Source organism: Haliotis rubra, unplaced genomic scaffold (assembly GCF_003918875.1).
Source record: "Haliotis rubra isolate DU_JTF1 unplaced genomic scaffold, ASM391887v1 Scf762, whole genome shotgun sequence".
NCBI classification, from domain to species: Eukaryota; Metazoa; Mollusca; class Gastropoda; order Lepetellida; family Haliotidae; genus Haliotis; species Haliotis rubra.
Window position 1 is genome coordinate 268,468 of NW_025767482.1, and position 23,077 is coordinate 291,544.

The 23,077-nt window shown below is 44.1% G+C and overlaps 1 protein-coding gene across 1 annotated transcript; it reads right to left on the bottom strand.

Moving 5' to 3' along the window:
* Positions 1-438: 438 nt before the first annotated feature.
* On the bottom strand, positions 439-1,065 carry LOC124260421 (uncharacterized protein DDB_G0290685-like). Its single transcript, XM_046694732.1, has one exon. It carries the CDS (start codon positions 1,063-1,065, stop codon positions 439-441), a length of 627 nt encoding a protein of 208 aa, XP_046550688.1.
* Positions 1,066-23,077: the final 22,012 nt, after the last annotated feature.

The window sequence follows — 23,077 nt, forward strand, 5'->3', positions numbered from 1 at the left end:
CCCGTGTTCAATCTTCAGGGGAGATCCAGTATCTAGATTCTCCTCCCCGTGTTCAATCTTCAGGGGAGATCCAGTATCTAGATTCTCCTCCCCGTGTTCCATCTTCAGGGGAGATCCAGTATCTAGATTCTCCTCCCCGTGTTCAATCTTCAGGGGAGATCCAGTATCTAGATTCTCCTCCCCGTGTTCAATCTTCAGGGGAGATCCAGTATCTAGATTCTCCTCCCCAGTATCTAGATTCTCCTCCTCGTGTTCCATCTTCAGGGGAGATCCAGTATCTAGATTCTCCTCCCCGTGTTCCATCTTCAGGGGAGATCCAGTATCTAGATTCTCCTCCCTGTGTTCAATCTTCAGGGAGATCCAGTATCTAGATTCTCCTCCCCGTGTTCAATCTTCAGGGAGATCCAGTATCTAGATTCTCCTCCCTGTGTTCCATCTTCAGGGAGATCCAGTATCTAGATTCTCCTCCCTGTGTTCCATCTTCAGGGAAGATCCAGTATCTAGATTCTCCTCCCCGTGTTCAATCTTCAGGGGAGATCCAGTATCTAGATTCTCCTCCCCGTGTTCCATCTTCAGGGGAGATCCAGTATCTAGATTCTCCTCCCCGTGTTCCATCTTCAGGGGAGATCCAGTATCTAGATTCTCCTCCCCGTGTTCAATCTTCAGGGGAAATCCAGTATCTAGATTCTCCTCCCCGTGTTCAATCTTCAGGGGAGATCCAGTATCTGGATTCTCCTCCCCGTGTTCCATCTTCAGGGGAGATCCAGTATCTAGATTCTCCTCCCCGTGTTCCATCTTCAGGGGAAATCCAGTATCTAGATTCTCCTCCCCGTGTTCAATCTTCAGGGGAGATCCAGTATCTAGATTCTCCTCCCCGTGTTCCATCTTCAGGGGAGATCCAGTATCTAGATTCTCCTCCTCGTGTTCCATCTTCAGGGGAAATCCAATATCTAGATTCTCCTCCCCGTGTTCCAATTTCAGGGGAGATCCAGTATCTAGATTCTCCTCCCCGTGTTCCATCTTCAGGGGAAATCCAGTATCTAGATTCTCCTCCCCGTGTTCCATCTTCAGGGAAATCCAGTATCTAGATTCTCCTCCCCGTGTTCCATCTTCAGGGGAGATCCAGTATCTAGATTCTCCTCCCCGTGTTCAATCTTCAGGGGAGATCCAGAATCTAGATTCTCCTCCCCGTGTTCCATCTTCAGGGGAGATCCAGTATCTGGATTCTCCTCCCCGTGTTCCATCTTCAGGGGAGATCCAGTATCTAGATTCTCCTCCCCGTGTTCCATCTTCAGGGGAGATCCAGTATCTAGATTCTCCTCCCCGTGTTCCATCTTCAGGGGAGATCCAGTATCTGGATTCTCCTCCCCGTGTTCCATCTTCAGGGGAGATCCAGTTTATTGCAGATTTACCCCAAGTGGAGTCAGTCACACTTAGAGCTTCGGAGAAGACTTTGCGGCGAAGCTATAACCTGACAGTCTGATTTGGGAAGTTTCCACGGATGGTAGACTTTTGCTACCCCCTCATAGGAGGTCAGTGGACTTTGCGGCGACTGTGGAGAAAATCGGATCGGCGCCAGTCGTCAGATCAGCGCCAGGCATCATCGGTGCCAGTCGTCAGGTGAGGTGAGGTGAAATTGGGTTTAACGTCGTACTTGAGAATATTTCGCTCATATGACGACGTGCATGCGTGTGTGTGTGTATGTATGTGCGCCTGCTTGTACTAGCCCAGACTGAAGCTGGTTTTATAGCGCTAGCCCACTGAGATACCATGCCGCAGTGAAGCATGAATACCCCACTCAGACACATTATACTGATTCCGAGCCGACCAGTCCCTGTTGTACCCAGTAATGCCGAGCGCCAGGCAGGGACCAACAAGTACCATATTTTAACGTCTTTGGTATGACGCAGTCGGGGATCGAACCCGCGACCTTCCGCTCTCCGGGCGGACGCTCTAACCACTACATCAGTCGGTCGCCAGTCGTCAGATCAAGGCTAGGCTTCGGTACGTCTCCACCTTTGAACACTTGGCCAATAGAGGCAACCCTAGCACTAGACAAGCAGTTTCAAGCTAGGTGCCAACTTCAATTGCTTGTAGTTAAAAAAGCCATTGAAGTCCAAAGTCCCGATATCACTCACGGGTTTTACAGTCCAATCTTCTTCATTCTGCTGCCATTTGCATGGCCCGTACCTATTTTTCAGGGTGACGCAACCTGTAAGGCACTATCTGCACATGGTCGCGTCCCCTAGGGAATCTACCTGGACGACGGATTTGTGGCGCGACTTTGCCTGTGGTTGCTTGTCAGACAGAGAGACTTCGTCCTCAGTCTTTTTCATCGAATGGGGTTGCTCATCAATTTGGACAAATTGCACCTCACTCAGTGTCTGTCAATCGTCTTCATCGGGGATCACTTCCGGACGGACCTCGGTCGTCTGGTATTTCCCCAAGAGAGGCTTCACGCCTACCAACCTCTGACCAAACGGTGCTTCTCACCTCCCTTAGGGTGAGATGGTGGCAACGCCTATCAGGTCTTCTCACCCCCACTCAGGATCTGATGTCCCTTGCACCGCAGTCTCCACCAGTACACACATACGCTGCAAGTGATACTGTCAGTACTTTTGACAGAGGGAAGGGCATTCAAACTTCTTGTCAACAGCAAGGAATATCAAGAGGCTTTCCAACAACTTGTTTGATTGACCCACTTCAAGCATTCATATGTCTCCTGTATGCTTCAGGTTCTTAAATATGGGATATCACTCAATTGTGCTACCACCTATTTGAAGTGAGAAAAGGGACAATTGTCACCCTGCTTTATTGTCTATACATGAACATCCTGGGAGCAAACTATCAAGCTTCAATATGGTACAACTGTCTGGAAGCTGAATTTCAAACTCCTCAGGCAACAGATGGTCATGGATGGTTGTAAGAAAATGGTCACATATAGATTTGCTGGATGACAACACCTCTTGCTCCAGATGCTGTTCTTGAGTTCCATTCTTGCAAGTGCACAACAGTCTGTAAGCCAAGTTGTCATTGCCTTACCAATGGACTGAAATGCACTGTGACAGGTCGGAACTAGACTTGTGACAACATGGTATGCGAGGACCATGACATGCCGAAGAGTGACTCTGATGATGCAGTTGATGTTTATGATGCAGAACAGTGACGATCATTAACCAACTTAAGGAACTTGATGACGTTTTCCTCTTTGAAACTAAAGAGCTGTCTTCAGAATAAATGAAATGATGGGTTTTCGAAAAGGTTTTTTGAACTTACAATTTTTACTCTTATAAAATCAGGAAAAAAGATATGATTTAAAGGTATCAAATAAGGCAACTTGATATTCATTAAATCTTTTTAATTAAATTAATTAAATCTTTAGCACTGTTTTACCTCTCTGTTTTAATTTTCAACCTATTTGTTGAACTTTACTCCCGATTAGAGCTTGGAATTGACATTTTTTTTTCATTTTTTTTTTTTTTGGCGGCCATCTTGAATTTAGCCTCGTTCTGAGTTTGAGCTACCAAACCGACATGGCCATCATACGTTTTTGATATGTAGAGACCATAACAACTTTAAAAAACATAAAAGTGTTTGGTCCCTCTGAGTGGTACCAGAAAACTGTCTAGCTCATGGCCTACACTGTCGACATGTTCCGAGGGTGAAGTCAACAGAAACACGACACGAAAGGACGACAATCATAAATGCATACGAGGCAGCCGAACTACCTCCTCCCAGGGCGAATAACCCTCATGAAATACGTATTTTGGATTCTACAATGAATTGTTCAATTCCTAAGATTATGGAGGACTCTTTTAGGAAGTCAAACACAGTTTCCGTCATGTGGCAGTCGAGGATGTTGAGGGGCCTCAGAGATTTGGACCTCTAGTGGTCGCACAATACCTGATGCAACCTTCTAATCAGTAAGGTAAGATATGTTGTTCTCTCCCTTTGGTGTTTGGGTGAATTAGATAAAAGGACAATCGTGGACACGCCTCACCTATTGTTTCCTTTATTCGTTTCACTTTCATGGTCTTTGTTTTGCTTGCAGACCCCTAAGCATTCGCTGTTGAATTGAGTCTGATCTACTGGTCAAGCCAACTGGGCCAACAGCAGTTAGAACGGACCAAGTTCCAGTCTGCTGGATAAGATGCATAAGATGATAAGAGGTAAGTTAAAAATTTAGTAAAATAAGCATTTTAGATACTTACATACTTACCTCTTATCATCAAGTCTGATGTCCACCCGAGATGCCTCTATCTCCTAGCTATCATCATTCTACCCTTCGTTCTTTACACAAGGAAGGACTTTTACCACCTGGTCACTTGATCGACTGCCGTGATCTTTCTAGTCTGTCTCACAGCCCCTGAACCACATTATTGTCCCTACTGCCAAACCCTATCTAGAGTGCTAAAGCCCTAAATAAAGCAAGTCCAGATTTCCTCAGGTTCTGAATCTCTGGTCTCCCTGGGGCTCCTTTTCAATTTAAATGGGCTTGTTTTTTACTATCAAAATCATATATATTCAGAGATTAAGCGTCTCTCAATCGAACCACCTTCCATAGTCTGTTTCGAAGAGTAAGGTAAGTATGCATAAAACGATAAGAGGTAAGTACGTAAATATCTAAAATACTTAGATTTTACCAATTTCTTATTTTCTATACTTACCTGCTTCACAAGTAAGTATCCCGGTGTCAGGAGTTTTCGACGATGTAAGACAAAAACGTATTTTTTATCTGTAATATCATTTAAAGTTTGTATTTTACTAACCTTGAGTGATAAAGGATAAATTCATCTATTTCACACAAAAATATCAAGTATTCCCTACACAAATAGCGTTGATGAAATCGTATCGGCGAAACTGTTGCCACTCGTAACATCAGGGTATTTTGTATGGGTTTTCGACGATGAGCAATACTTTTGTGGGACAGAAAGTATGCTTCTAGGGAACTAGAAGGAAAATGTTCGTTGTGAAACAGGTAAGTATAAAAGATAAGAAATTACTCTAAATGTTCCAATTGTTTTCTCTTCTAGGTCAATATGGGATAGGGATAAAAACTTCGTTTGACGATGCTTCACTGACTGATACTGAAATATCCCATTGCTGCATTCACAAATGTTAATGACAGTATGGCTTATTTGTGTACAGGTTTATGTGTTATAGCAGATGGAATGCAAACATGTATTGATAGTAAACGTAAAACTAGTAAGTATAGGAAAGAATAGGAATTATCTTTCTTTCCAACAATATCTGGATGCTAGAAACAAATATAATGCAAGCTATCAAGTTAAAAAAGAGGCATACCATAAACATAAACTGCATATGTTAGAAGAGTCACTTGATTAAAAAAAATGCGACTAAAACAGTTAATGAAGCATTAAAAAGTTATTAGAAAAATATGGAAAATATTTTTCCAAGTCAAGAGTTTCAGGCCAATTTTAAAACTATATTCGGGTGGTCAGGCTCGCTGGTTCGGTTGACACATGCCATGGGTTTCCATTTGGGCAGATCCATGCTCATGCTGTTGGTAACCGGATTGTCTGGTCCAGACTCGATTATTTACAGACCGCCGCCATATAGCTGGAATATTGCTGGGTGCGGCGTACAACTTAACTCACTCACTCACTTAAAACTATATTCAATCTCTCAGTTTCTGAGGTTGAAGATAATGGTAACGGGTTCAGGTGTTTGATGTTATCATGGGCACTGACGTTAAGAGGACAATACCACACTGACGTTAAGAGGACAATACCACACTGACGTTAAGAGGACAATCCCACACTGACGTTAAGAGAACAATACCACACTGACGTTAAGAGAACAATACCACTGATATTCTACATACAGTAATTTCAGAGTTTAAGAACAGATGAAGGATAATGATAATTATAAAACTGTTTGTCATGTATGCTGAAGACGTGCTCACGCCTTACCTACGAGTAATATTTACCACAATGCCAGAATATACACCAACACTTATCTCTGGCTCAACTTTCTTAAATACCCAACACGTCTGATAAGAGAAATGGACCTGTCATTTGAAACAACAGAGATTGACATAAGATTGTAGTTTCCAATCAGTTGGAAATTCATGGACTGTAAAGACAGAATAAACAATAGACTAATTCGGTCAGCCTTATTGCACGGAAGGCATTGTCAGCAATTTCACTTCTAAAAAAAAATATATGTCGTCTACATATGCTCAGCGGACAATATGTGAACTGTACGTCAGCATCGTTTAACTTAAATGTTCATCCAATCCTTGGCAATATATCGTAATTATTCCCAACATCAAACTTTATTATCTGAATGGAAGACTGCATGCAGTCCATCAATATTTGCATGAAAATCCTTTACCATGACATCGCATAGTGTTAACTCTGTTGTTCCTTGTACGCTGAAGTGTGGCTGAAGACCCTGTACTAATATGTGCGTTGTAACATGTGTAAACTGACAATTGTTTACAGAATATAGATTGCATAATATTGTGAGTAAATATATTTTACTGTTATGACAAGCAGTGATACCCTATTATACTTGAAAATACTTGTTTCTAGGACAGGATGGAAACAGTTCAGAACATTGTTATGAAATTTTGAGTTCCTGCAGAATAGGCACGTGGGGTGGGGTGGGTGTGGGGTGTGGGTGGGGGTGGTTGTGTGTGTTGGTATTATAAGGGCCAATCAAAACACAGTAGCTAAACCGTATTATTATGTTGGCGGAGTATCTAAAGTAGAACGAGGAATTCCTGGTGAAGCTGGCTAAATCATAGAGGTTTTGCAGGGTATCACGGTTGAAGACGTTAGTAGGCTGTGTTTCATCTATGATGGGCGTCGCTACATGTATCATGCATTTGTGGTGTGGAGGAGCACACGATATGCCTTGCCAAATGACAACGATAATATTTGCATAGCTTGCATACAAGTTACATTGGAGTCGTCAAGATACAACATTAACCAGACACAGAGACATCAGCCTTCATGCGAGTGCTGTATCTAACTCCAGTGTCAAGTCAACACAAACCAGACACAGAGACATCAGCCTTCATGCGAGTGCTGTATCTAACTCCACTGTCAAGTCAACACGAGTGCTGTAAACCAAACACAGAGACATCAGCCTTCATGCGAGTGCTATATCTAACTCCAGTGTCAAGTCAACACAACTCCAGTGTCAAGTCAACACAAACCAGACACGGAGACATCACCTTCATGCGAGTGTTATATCAACTCCAGAGACATCAACCTTCATGCGAGTGCTGCTGTATCTAACTCCAGTCTAACTCCAGTGTCAAGTCAACACAAAACTCCAGTGTCAAGTCAACCTGACACAGAGACATCAACCTTCATGCGAGTGCTATATCTAACTCCAGTGTCAAGTCAACACAAACCTGATCTAACTCCAGTGTCAAGTCAACACAAACCAGACACAGAGACATCAACCTTCATGCGAGTGTTATATCTAACTCCAGTGTCAAGTCAACACAAACCAGACACAGAGACATTCATGCGAGACTATCAACTCAAACCAGACACAGAGTGTTGTATCTAACTCCAGTGTCAAGTCAACACAAACCAGACACAGAGACATCAGCCTTCATGCGAGTGTTGTATCTAACTCCAGTGTCAAGTCAACACAAACCAGACACAGAGACATCAGCCTTCATGCGAGTGTTGTATCTAACTCCAGTGTCAAGTCAACACAAACCAGACACAGAGACATCAGCCTTCATGCGAGTGCTGTATCTAACTCCAGTGTCAAGTCAACACAAACCAGACACAAACACATCAGCCTTCATGTATTTACTCACAAACGCCCGATTGTAAAGCCGCACAAAGAGGAGCGGTCAACACATATATATAAAATATATCACAGATGAAGGAGAACGTTCCATACGGGTTATAACACTGATAGGTACGTACAATAGACATGAACAAATGGAAGCCAGAAAATAATTAACAAAATCAAATCAATAAGTCGCTGGGCAGATAGGTTCCCTTGTCTCGGTTCATGGCTGGCAGATGTCTCCTGATGTCAATGGCCTTTTATTTTGTAGTTTCTTTTGTCGCCTGTTGTTGGTGGACAGGAATTTGTTGAAGCTTTAAATATATCGGAGATGCAGGGAATGTAACGACAAGCACAGCAAGATGGTTATCTAAGCTGCTCATGAGGAAGTGCAGCTTCTGTCCTTATGCTGAGCAGCTCATATGCATCATATCGTTAGCATTTCACTGTGTTTGCCTGTTTACAATCCTGGGCATGCGTTAAGTCCACTTTCTGTTCCTGTCTGAGTGAATCGATTCTGTCGTCTCTCGTGTTTCATATATTCACCAACAATTAAACGCCCGATGAACGTAAAATCTCCTGCATATCTGTCCCGTCATATCTTATCAGTTATTACGGGTTCGTGCCTTTTGGCTGTCAAGGAAACTGAAAACAGGAAAAAGACTAATCCGCCATAATGTTAATTTCTGAATTATTTCATAGGTAATCATTGTTAGGCGCATACATCGGCATGTTCTGTTTACCCTTGTAGTACACTGACGGAAGATCACAATTCACTGAAAGCAAACAATGTCATACTCCACCAGATTAGTGTCTGGTGAGATAATGACTGGACAGGGCGGGACAAGGTTTGAAGGACATATCTAATCATACCTCGAGGTCTTTCGAACACACTTTATACAAGTACACTAATGGCAAGGTAACACGGTTGGAAGTTCATATGCTTTGTCCTTTCAGAGATTCCACCTGTCAATGAACTGACGATCACGTGACTACAGTTGTCTACCACCAACTGGACTGGGAGAGTAAATGGAGCCATACGAAGCTACCGTTTGGACGTTTGTCCTGTTCAGCGTGGCAAGTTCAGTTCATCTTCAAGGTAAAATACTTTATGGTCATGGTCCTTCTACTCTACACTCGCTTCTAGATCCACCCACACGTTGATGGCAGATACACACTAGATACATATGGAGCTCACTTCTGGCAGACATTCAGATTGTGGATGACTGTGTGTCTGACATAAAGAGATGGATGACATCTAGAATGCTGCAGCTCAATGACAGTAAGACTGAACTGTTGATTGTCGGCAGCCATAGGCAGCTGCAGGGAGTATCAGTCTCTGGTGTCAAGGTGGCATCCTCTGTCATTCAACCTTGCTCTGTTGCCAAGGACCTTGGTGTGTACATAGACTCTAATCTCTCACTTGATGCCCACATTAACCATCTACGTAAGGTCTGCCACCACCATCTCAGAATCATTAGCTCAATCCGCCGATACATCACCACAGAGTGTGCCCATGCCTTAGTAAGATCTCTTGTCCTTTCTAGACTTGACTATTGCAACAGCCTCCACGCTGGATTGAACTCCATACAAGTACAGAAACTCCAAGCAATTCAAAATACTGCTGCTCGTATTGTATGTCTGAAATCTAAGCGTGATCACATCAGTCCATCACTCATTTTCCTGCATTGGCTCCCTGTTAAATACCGCATCAACTTCAAGATCCTGTGCCTTGTGTATAAATGTCTCCACTTTCAGGCTCCAGAGTATCTGTCTGAACTCCTTACACTGTACACCCCTGCAAGATGTCTAAGATCTGTAAATCAGCACTTACTTACAGTCCCTAAAGTCAGACTTGTCTCCTATGGTCAGAGGACCTTTGCCTACACTGCAGCATTGCTTTGGAATTCACTGCCAGTTGACATCAAATGTGCCAAATCACTGAACTCTTTCAAGTCCCTTCTAAAAACCTATTACTTCTCCAGAGCCTTCTCTTAGATCTTTTCTTCCCTTTTAACTACAACTATTTGTAATCTCGTGTCAACATCGTACATAGCACTTACTCCTTTAGGTAGCGCCTTGAAGGAGACATTGAATGCACGGATATAGGCGCGGTTACAAAAGACCCACCTATTATTATTATTATTGACAGCAAAGCCCGTTATATGATATGTATGTTAGCACAGTCCAATCACAGCAGAGAATGTCTGAACAAACCAGTGTCCACTATCACCAGTTTCAACACATTTACACGTGACTGACTGAGCAGATTGTCAGTACCTGGTGTGCCCACCTTGAGCACGAACACAAGCTTGCAAACCTCTTGGCATGGAATGACATACACGACGGATGAAATGATTCGGAATAGCATTCCAGTGATTAGACATGCAGTGGTTGTGTGAGCTCAGCAACATTGCGGGGTGGAATCTGCTGATGTCTCCCACACCTACCAAGTTCCTCCCACAGGTGCTGTACTGGATTCATGTCTGGTGACCTGGAGGGCCGCTGCATGACTTCCACATTGCTGTTCCGCATTGTCATGCTGAAAGACTAGTACAACCACGCTGTCTCAAAAGCGGAAGAAGAACTGTCTGGAGAACAGTCTCGACGTTACGCCGCACCGTCAAGTTGCTTTGCACAATAACAAGCTGTGAACGAAGATGAACATTTATGGAATCCCAAACCATCACTCCCCCTCCACCGAAACGATGTCTCTCAACAACACAGGGTCGCACAAAACGTTCACCTTGACATCGATAGACACGTTGACTCATCAGAAAGAAACAACATTCCTCCTACCGACATTCCCTAGGAAACCACCTGCTGCAGCCCATCGCTGTCGTTAAGTCGACGATGCTGAATTAGGTTCTGGCCTTGGTAAGGTCTCCATCTGGTTCCAATAGTGTTGGTGTTTGCAGTCTGTGCAGCTGTCTGGAATCGATCTCGGAGCTGTTGCACGACGATGTAGCAGTCCTGATGTGCCGTGGTCACACGTTGAACGCCTGGGCGTGGCCGGTCCTCCACCCTGCCAGTGACATGGTAGCATGACACGACTAACAGTGAATGATGCACGTTGAAATGTTGTGCGACGTCAGTCTGGGAAACGCCAGCATTCCAATGGCAAGATGTCTCTGGCGTTAACCGTGGCATGGTTCATATGGGAGCCAATGTCAAATCACACTATCTTTTTATAGGGGACAATCATAGACTGTTTACATGCAGTATCAAAGTGCATGTCGTGCACGTACATGGAAAAGATGTGTTCTGTTGTTTTGCTCATGACGTTGCGCACAGAATCCGAACTGTCTTTATACACAATGGCATCAAATTATTATCATGCTAAGGTATGTTCTTCATTAACTAATGACTTTGGTTTTACGAGACTATAATACGATAGAACATGCTGACTGCGTTTTCATTGCCTCTCAGTATATAATAAATCAAAGTATCCTGAACAATACGACTGTACAAACTTATCTTGTTTTACTTCTTTAAGGAGCCGAGGCTACTACGACTTTCACCTCCACATCCACGGAACAAAGCACCGAGCCGACAACAACTGCAACAAGTGAAGTATCAGTTCTGACAAAACATTCTGCTCAGATACAAAAGGAATAACTGTACAATATGTTAACAGCCCGTTGTTAGTATAGTATCCTATGAGCTGAACTAAACGTTGCCGTATATGTCGTATTCCCCTGATGCCCACGACTGGAAACAATTTGAAGAAAATTCAGCAATCTTTTAGGGCCCACGAATGGAAAGGTGCCACAATGCCCTTATCGGCTCTGTGTTATGTACATTACTATATATTTGTGTGTGTGTGTGTGTGTGTGTGTTACATTATATATCTGATTACATTGCAAAGACTGCAAATTGTCTGTGTAAGAAATGACATGTTGCAGAATGAATTCACATGCACATTGTGCTGGTTAGTAGCTACAAACTGTATGGGCAACTACAGTTGACTTGTTCATTGACCTGATCTTTAGGAGAGCCTGTTTCAGGAAATGAATCCTGAGTCCAGTAAGGCTTATGGTGGAATACTGTTCGTGGGGTGATGGTTTGGGATACATCCCCGTGGGACACGCTGGAATGCAGGAGCATACAGCGCCATGTTGTCAACCAAACAGTTCATATTCATGTATATTGTTACAACTAAGCTGTTTTCAGATCTGATCCAGTGGGCAGCGTTTGGGTCTGCAGGTAGCTGCATCATCGTCCTAGCCGCCCTTGTGGTCGCTGTTGTGGCTATATCTACAAGGTACACTCTCTTTATTTCCCACCACTCTGAATGGACGTACACCATTGTGTAGGCCTGTATCTACCAGGTACACTCTCTTTATTTCCCACCACTCTTAATGGACGTACACCATTGTACAGGCTGTATCTACCAGGTACACTCACTTTATTTCCCACCACTCTTAATGGACGTACACCATTGTACAGACCTGTATCTACCAGGTACACTCACTTTATTTCCCACCACTCTAAATGGACGTACACCATTGTACAGGCCTGTATCTACCAGGTACACTCACTTTATTTCCCACCACTCTTAATGGACGTACACCATTGTGCAGGCCTGTATCTACCAGGTACACTCACTTTATTTCCCACCACTCTTAATGGACGTACACCATTGTACAGGTTTGTATCTACCAGGTACACTCACTTTATTTCCCACCACTCTTAATGGACGTACACCATTGTGCAGGCCTGTAGCTACCAGGTACACTCACTTTATTTCCCACCACTACCAATGGACGTACCCCAGTGTACAGGCCTGTATCTACCAGGATACACTTGTACACTTTCATTTCCCACCACTCTTAATGGACGTACACCATTGTGCAGGCCTGTATCTACCAGGTACACTCACTTTATTTCCCACCACTCTTAATGGACGTACACCATTGTGCAGGCCTGTATCTACCAGATACACTCACTTTATTTCCCACCACTCTTAATGGACGTACACCATTGTGCAGGCCTGTATCTACCAGGCACACTCACTGTATTTCCCACCACTCCCAATAGACGTACCCCAGTGTACAGGCCTGTATCTACCAGGTACACTCACTTTATTTCCCACCACTCTTAATGGACGTACCCCAGTGTACAGGCCTGTATCTACCAGGTACACTCACTTTATTTCCCACCACTCTTAATGGACGTACACCATTGTGCAGGCTTGTATCTACCAGGTACACTCACTTTATTTCCCACCACTCTTAATGGACGTACACCATTGTGCAGGCCTGTATCTACCAGGTACACTCACACTTTATTTCCCACCTCTCTTAATGGACGTACCCAGTGTACAGGCCTGTATCTACCAGATATACTCACTTTATTTCCCACCACCTTAATGGACGTACACCATTGTGCAGGCCTTGTATCTACCAGGTACACTCACTTTATTTCCCACCACTCTTAATGGACGTACACCATTGTACAGGCCTGTATCTACCAGTGTACACTCACTTTATTTCCCACCACTCTTAATGGACGTACACCATTGTGCAGGCCTGTATCTACCAGGTACACTCACTTTATTTCCCACCACTCTTAATGGACGTACACCATTGTACAGGCCTGTATCTACCAGGTACACTCACTTTATTTCCCACCACTCTTAATGGACGTACACCATTGTGCAGGCCTGTATCTACCAGGTACACTCACTTTATTTCCCACCACTCTTAATGGACGTACACCATTGTACAGGCCTGTATCTACCAGGTACACTCACTTTATTTCCCACCACTCTTAATGGACGTACACCATTGTGCAGGCCTGTATCTACCAGGTACACTCACTTTATTTCCCACCACTCTTAATGGACGTACACCATTGTACAGGCCTGTATCTACCAGGTACACTCTCACTTTATTTCCCACCACTCTTAATGGACGTACACCAGTGTACAGGCCTGTATCTACCAGATACACTCACTTTATTTCCCACCACTCTTAATGGACGTACACCATTGTGCAGGCCTGTATCTACCAGGTACACTCACTTTATTTCCCACCACTCTTAATGGACGTACACCATTGTACAGGCCTGTATCTACCAGGTACACTCACTTTATTTCCCACCACTCTTAATGGACGTACACCATTGTGCAGACCTGTATCTACCAGGTACACTCACTTTATTTCCCACCACTCTTAATGGACGTACACCATTGTGCAGGCCTGTATCTACCAGGTACACTCACTTTATTTCCCACCACTCTTAATGGACGTACACCATTGTGCAGGCCTGTATCTACCAGGTACACTCACTTTATTTCCCACCACTCTTAATGGACGTACCCCAGTGTACAGGCCTGTATCTACCAGGTACACTCACTTTATTTCCCACCACTCTTAATGGACGTACACCATTGTACAGGCCTGTATCTACCAGGTACACTCACTTTATTTCCCACCACTCTTAATGGACGTACACCATTGTGCAGGCCTGTATCTACCAGGTACACTCTCACTTTATTTCCCACCACTCTTAATGGACGTACCCAGTGTACAGGCCTGTATCTACCAGGTACACTCACTTTTATTTCCCACCACTCTTAATGGACGTACACCATTGTACAGGCCTGTATCTACCAGGTACACTCACTTTATTTCCCACCACTCTTAATGGACGTACACCATTGTACAGGCCTGTATCTACCAGGTACACTCACTTTATTTCCCACCACTCTTAATGGACGTACACCATTGTACAGGCCTGTATCTACCAGGTACACTCACTTTATTTCCCACCACTCTTAATGGACGTACACCCATTGTGCAGGCCTGTATCTACCAGGTACACTCACTTTATTTCCCACCACTCTTAATGGACGTACACCATTGTACAGGCCTGTATCTACCAGGTACACTCCACTTTTATTTCCCACCACTCTTAATGGACGTACCCCAGTGTACAGGCCTGTATCTACCAGGTACACTCACTTTATTTCCCACCACTCTTAATGGACGTACACCATTGTGCAGGCCTGTATCTACCAGGTACACTCACTTTATTTCCCACCACTCTTAATGGACGTACACCATTGTGCAGGCCTGTATCTACCAGGTACACTCACTTTATTTCCCACCACTCTTAATGGACGTACACCATTGTGCAGGCCTGTATCTACCAGGTACACTCACTTTATTTCCCACCACTCTTAATGGACGTACACCATTGTGCAGGCCTGTATCTACCAGGTACACTCACTTTATTTCCCACCACTCTTAATGGACGTACACCAGTGTACAGGCCTGTATCTACCAGGTACACTCACTTTATTTCCCACCACTCTTAATGGACGTACACCATTGTGCAGGCCTGTATCTACCAGGTACACTCACTTTATTTCCCACCACTCTTAATGGACGTACCCCAGCGTATCTACCAGGTACCTCACACCATTTCCCATCTAATGGACGTACACCAGGTGCAGGCCTGTATCTACCAGGTACACTCACTTTATTTCCCACCACTCTTAATGGATGTACACCATTGGCACCTGTACTTACTACTCACTTGTTTCCCACCAGGACGTACCCCCTGTGTATCTACCAGGTACACTCACTTTTACTTTCTAATGGATTTGCAGGCCTGTATCTACCAGGTACACTCACTTTTATTTCACCACTCTTAATGGACGTACACCATTGTGCAGGCCTGTATCACCAGGTACACTCACTTTATTTCCCACCACTCTTAATGGACGTACACCATTGTGCAGGCCTGTATCTACCAGGTACACTCACTTTATTTCCCACCACTCTTAATGGACGTACCCCAGTGTACAGGCCTGTATCTACCAGGCACCTCTTTTATTTCCACTACTAATGGACGTACACCATTGTGCACCTTTCTATTTCCCACCACTCTTAATGGACGTACACCATTGTGCAGGCCTGTATCTACCAGGTACACTCACTTTTATTTCCCACCACTCTTAATGGACGTACACCATTGTACAGGCCTGTATCTACCAGGTACACTCACTTTATTTCCCACCACTCTTAATGGACGTACACCATTGTGCAGGCCTGTATCTACCAGGTACACTCACTTTATTTCCCACCACTCTTAATGGACGTACACCATTGTGCAGGCCTGTATCTACCAGGTACACTCACTTTATTTCCCACCACTCTTAATGGACGTACACCATTGTGTACAGGCCTGTATCTACCAGGTACACTCACTTTATTTCCCACCACTCTTAATGGACGTACACCATTGTGCAGGCCTGTATCTACCAGGTACACTCACTTTATTTCCACCACTCTTAATGGACGTACACCGTTGTGTACAGGCCTGTATCTACCAGGTACCTCTCACTTTTATTTTATTTCACCACTCTTAATGGACGTACACCACTGTACAGGCCTGTATCTACCAGGTACACTCACTTTTATTTCCCACCACTCTTAATGGACGTACACCATTGTGCAGGCCTGTATCTACCAGGTACACTCACTTTATTTCCCACCACTCTTAATGGACGTACACCATTGTACAGGCCTGTATCTACCAGGTACACTCACTTTATTTCCCACCACTCTTAATGGACGTACACCATTGTGCAGGCCTGTATCTACCAGGTACACTCACTTTATTTCCCACCACTCTTAATGGACGTACACCATTGTACAGGCCTGTATCTACCAGGTACACTCACTTTATTTCCCACCACTCTTAATGGACGTACACCATTGTGCAGGCCTGTATCTACCAGGTACACTCACTTTATTTCCCACCACTCTTAATGGACGTACACCATTGTACAGGCCTGTATCTACCAGGTACACTCACTTTATTTCCCACCACTCTTAATGGACGTACACCATTGTGCAGGCCTGTATCTACCAGGTACACTCACTTTATTTCCCACCACTCTTAATGGACGTACACCATTGTGCAGGCCTGTATCTACCAGATACACTCACTTTATTTCCCACCACTCTTAATGGACGTACACCATTGTGCAGGCCTGTATCTACCAGGTACACTCACTTTATTTCCCACCACTCTTAATGGACGTACACCAGTGTACAGGCCTGTATCTACCAGGTACACTCACTTTATTTCCACCACTCTTAATGGACGTACACCATTGTGCAGGCCTGTATCTACCAGGTACACTCACTTTATTTCCACCACTCTTAATGGACGTACACCATTGTGCAGGCCTGTATCTACCAGATACACTCACTTTATTTCCCACCACTCTTAATGGACGTACACCATTGTGCAGACTTGTATCTACCAGATACACTCACTTTATTTCCCACCACTCTTAATGGACGTACACCATTGTACAGGCCTGTATCTACCAGGTACACTCACTTTATTTCCCACCACTCTTAATGGACGTACACCATTGTGCAGGCCTGTATCTACCAGGTACACTCACTTTATTTCCCACCACTCTTAATGGACGTACACCATTGTACAGGCCTGTATCTACCAGGTACACTCACTTTATTTCCACCACTCTTAATGGACGTACACCATTGTGCAGGCCTGTATCTACCAGGTACACTCACTTTATTTCCCACCACTCTTAATGGACGTACACCATTGTGCAGGCTTGTATCTACCAGGTACACTCACTTTATTTCCCACCACTCTTAATGGACGTACACCATTGTGCAGACCTGTATCTACCAGGTACACTCACTTTATTTCCCACCCCTCTTAATGGACGTACAGCCTTGTGCAGGCCTGTATCTACCAGGTACACTCACTTTATTTCCCACCACTCTTAATGGACGTACACCAGTGTACAGGCCTGTATCTACCAGGTACACTCTCTTTATTTCCCACCACTCTTAATGGACGTACACCATTGTGCAGGCCTGTATCTACCAGGTACACTCACTTTATTTCCCACCACTCTTAATGGACGTACATCATTGTGCAAGCCTGTATCTACCAGGTACACTCACATATCATTTCCCACCACTCTTAATGGACGTACTCCCTTGTGCAGACCTGTATCTACCAGATACACTCACTTCATTTCCCACCACTACCAATGGACGTACCCCAGTGTACAGGCCTGTATCTACCAGGTACACTCAGTTCATTTCCCACCACTCTTAATGGACGTACACCATTGTGCAGGCCTGTATCTACCAGGTACACTCACTTTATTTCCCACCACTCTTAATGGACGTACCCCAGTGTACAGGCCTGTATCTACCAGATATACTCACTTTATTTCCCACCACTCTTAATAGACGTAAACCATTGTGCAGGCTTGTATCTACCAGATACACTCACTTTATTTCCCACCACTCTTAATGGACGTACACCATTGTACAGGCCTGTATCTACCAGATACACTCACTTTATTTCCCACCACTCTTAATGGACGTACACCATTGTGGTGTCCTGTATCTACCAGGTACACTCACTTTATTTCCCACCACTCTTAATGGACGTACACCATTGTGCAGGCCTGTATCTACCAGGTACACTCACTTTATTTCCCACCACTACCAATAGACGTACCCCAGTGTACAGGCCTGTATCTACCAGGTACACTCACTTTATTTCCCACCACTACCAATGGACGTACACCATTGTGCAGGCCTGTATCTACCAGGTACACTCACTTTATTTCCCACCACTCTTAATGGACGTACACCGTTGTGCAGGCCTGTATCTACCAGGTACACTCACATTATTTCCCACCACTCTTAATGGACGTACACCCTTGTGCAGACCTGTATCTACCAGGTACACTCACTTTATTTCCCACCACTCTTAATGGACGTACACCATTGTGCAGGCCTGCATCTACCAGGTACACTCACTTTATTTCCCACCACTACCAATGGACGTACACCACTGTGCAGACCAGTGTCTACCAGGTACACTCACTTTATTTCCCACCACTCTTAATGGACGTACACCATTGTGCAGACCAGTGTCTACATCACATGCCAATACATCCCGACACAGGTCAATGTTAGCATTTTAGTCTTCTTTTTGTAGAAAGCAATATGACATGCTTATATCCATTATAACATTAATTGTGGAAGATTCTGAATTACTACATATATTCAAAAAGAGGATCGAAGTCGCTCATCCACACAACTGTTACCCTTGCTTTAGCAACATCAGTCACGACTTATTAGCGTACCGGCCACAATGATGTACCACAACTACTTCTCCACAAGCAGGGTAACTATTGGCCACCACCATATACCACAACTATTTGTCCACAAGCAGGGTAACTATTGGCCACAACCATATACCACAACTACTTGTCCACAAGCAGGGTAACTATTGGCCACAACCATATACCACAACTACTTGTCCACAAGCAGGGTAACTATTGGCCACAACTATATACCACAACTACTTCTCCACAAGCAGGGTAACTATTGGCCACAACCATATACCATAACTACTTGTCCACAAGCAGGGTAACTATTGGCCACAAGCATATACCACAACTACTTGTCCACAAGCAGGGTAAATATTGGCCACAACTATATACCACAACTACTTGTCCACAAGCAGGGTAACTATTGGCCACAACCATATACCACAACTACTTCCCACAAGCAGGGTAACTATTGGCCACAACCATATACCACAACTGCTTCTCCACAAGCAGGGTAACTATTGGCCACAACCATATACCACAACTACTTCTCCACAAGCAGGGTAACTATTGGCCACAACCATATACCACAACTACTTCTCCACAAGCAGGGTAACTATTGGCCACAACCATATACCACAACTACTTGTCCACAAGCAGGGTAACTATTGGCCACAACCATATACCACAACTACTTGTCCACAAGCAGGGTAACTATTAACCACAACGATATACCACAACTACTTGTCCACAAGCAGGGTAACTATTGGCCACAACCATATACCACAACTACTTGTCCACAAGCAGGGTAACTATTGACCACAAGCAGGGTAACTATTGGCCACAACCATATACCACAACTATTTGTCCACAAGCAGGGTAACTATTGGCCACAACCATATACCACAATTACTTCTCCACAAGCAGGGTAACTATTGGCCACAACCATATACAACAACTACTTCTCCACAAGCAGGGTAACTATTGGCCACAACCATATACCACAACTACTTCTCCATAAGCAGGGTAACTATTGGCCACAACCATATACCACAACTACTTCTCCACAAGCAGGGTAACTATTGGCCACAAACATATACCACAACTACTTGTCCACAAGCTGGGTAACTATTGGCCACAACCATATACCACAACTACTTGTCCACAAGCAGGGTAACTATTAGCCACAACGATATACCACAACTACTTGTCCACAAGCAGGGTAACTATTGGCCACCACCATATACCACAACTACTTGTCCACAAGCAGGGTATCTATTGGCCACAACCATATACCACAACTACTTGTCCACAAGCAGGGTAACTATTGGCCACAACCATATACCACAACTACTTGTCCACAAGCAGGGTAACTATTGGCCACAACTATATACCACAACTACTTCTCCACAAGCAGGGTAACTATTGGCCACAACCATATACCACAACTACTTCCCACAAGCAGGGTAACTATTGGCCACAAGCATATACCACAACTACTTGTCCACAAGCAGGGTAAATATTGGCCACAACTATATACCACACACTACTTGTCCACAAGCAGGTAACTATTGGCCACAACCATATACCACAACCACTTCTCCACAAGCAGGGTAACTATTGGCCACAACCATATACCACAACTACTTCTCCACAAGCAGGGTAACTATTGGCCACAACCATATGCCACAACTACTTCTCCACAAGCAGGGTAACTATTGGCCACAACCATATACCACAACTACTTCTCCACAAGCAGGGTAACTATTGGCTACAACCATATACCACAACTACTTGTCCACAAGCAGGGTAACTATTGGCCAACCATATACCACAACTACTTGTCCACAAGCAGGGTAACTATTAACCACAACGATATACCACAACTACTTGTCCACAAGCAGGGTAACTATTGGCCACAACCATATACCACAACTACTTGTCCACAAGCAGGGTAACTATTGACCACAAGTAGGGTAACTATTGGCCACAACCATATACCACAACTATTTGTCCACAAGCAGGGTAACTATTGGCCACAACCATATACCACAATTACTTCTCCACAAGCAGGGTAACTATTGGCCACAACCATATACAACAACTACTTGTCCACAAGCAGGGTAACTATTGGCCACAACCATATACCACAACTACTTCTCCATAAGCAGGGTAACTATTGGCCACAACCATATACCACAACTACTTCTTCACAAGCAGGGTAACTATTGGCCACAAACATATACCACAACTACTTGTCCACAAGCTGGGTAACTATTGGCCACAACCATATACCACAACTACTTGTCCACAAGCAGGGTAACTATTAGCCACAACGATATACCACAACTACTTGTCCACAAGCAGGGTAACTATTGGCCACCACCATATACCACAACTACTTGTCCACAAGCAGGGTATCTATTGGCCACAACCATATACCACAACTACTTGTCCACAAGCAGGGTAACTATTGGCCACAAGCATATACCACAACTATATGTCCACAAGCAGGGTATCCATTGGCCACAACCATATACCACAACGACTTGTCCACAAGCAGGGTAACTATTGGCCACAACCATATACCACAACTATTTGTTCTTAACATGGGTATGTCGTGATACAATCAGTATTCAGTATTGCGTCATGTAATTACAGGAAGAAGCGTACACTGGTCTCCTCCAGTGATGACACTTGTCAGGTTGGGCCCACCTGCAGCAGCAACCAGTCTGCAAGCAGCCCACCCGTAACCACCGTCTCCGCAACGTCTGGCATCCAGTCAGTCACATGGTCCTCTACAGACAGGTCCAAGTCCATGTATGTGTCAGTTAAGCCACGAGTAGAAAGATCTGTGAAGTGCAGCAGTCAGCTTATAGGACATTACAGATATGACACAAAGCCAATCATGCGTCCTCCTGGTAAATGTTCACCCTCTGAGACAGAAAAGAGGATACAACATTTAAGGGAAAGTGGGTACATATCTCATGCTGACATATAGACAAGTGGGTACATATCTGATGCCGACATATAGACACGTGGGTATATATCTCATGTCGACATATAGACATTTGGGTACATATCTCATGTCGACATATAGACACGTGGGTACATATCACATGCCGACATATAGACATTTGGGTACATATCACATGCCGACATATAGACAAGTGGGTACATATCTCATGCCGACATATAGACACGTGGGAACATATAGCATGCCGACATATAGACACGTGGGTACATATCTCATGTCGACATATAGACACGTGGGTACATATCACATGCCGACATATAGACACGTGGGTACATATCTCATGCCGACATATAGACAAGTGGGTATATATCTCATGTCGACATATAGACAAGTGGGTACATATCACATGCCGACATATTGACAAGTGGGTACATATCTCATGTCGACATATAGACAAGTGGGTACATATCTCATGTCGACATAGAGACACGTGGGAACATATAGCATGCCGACATATAGACATATAGACACGTGGGTACATATCACATGCCGACATATAGACACGTGGGTACATATCACATGCCGACATATAGACACGTGGGTACATATCTCATGCCGACATATAGACAAGTGGGTATATATCTCATGTCGACATATAGACATATCACATGTGGGTACATATCACATGCCGACATATAGACACGTGGGTACATATCATATCCGACATATAGACATATAGACAAGTGGGTACACATATGTCGACATATAGACACGTGGTACATATCTCATGCCGACATATAGACACGTGGGTACATATCTCATGTCGACATATAGACACGTGGGTACATATCTCATGCCGACATATAGACACGTGGGTACATATCACATGCCGACATATAGACACGTGGGTACATATCACATGCCGACATATAGACACGTGGGTACATATCCATCACATATAGACACGACATCATATGACATATAGACACGTGGTACATATCTCATGCCGACATATAGACACGTGGGTACATATATCATGCCGACATATAGACACGTGGGTACATATCTCATGCCGACATATAGACACGTGGGTACATATCTCATGCCGACATATAGACACGTAGGTATATATCTCATGTCGACATATAGACAAGTGGGTACATATCTCATGTCGACATATAGAC

What these genes read in the sequence shown, in the direction of transcription:
- LOC124260421 (XM_046694732.1), bottom strand. Translation starts at nt 1,065, where the DNA reads ATGGAACACGGGGAGGAGAATCTAGATACTGGATTTCCCCTGAAGATG.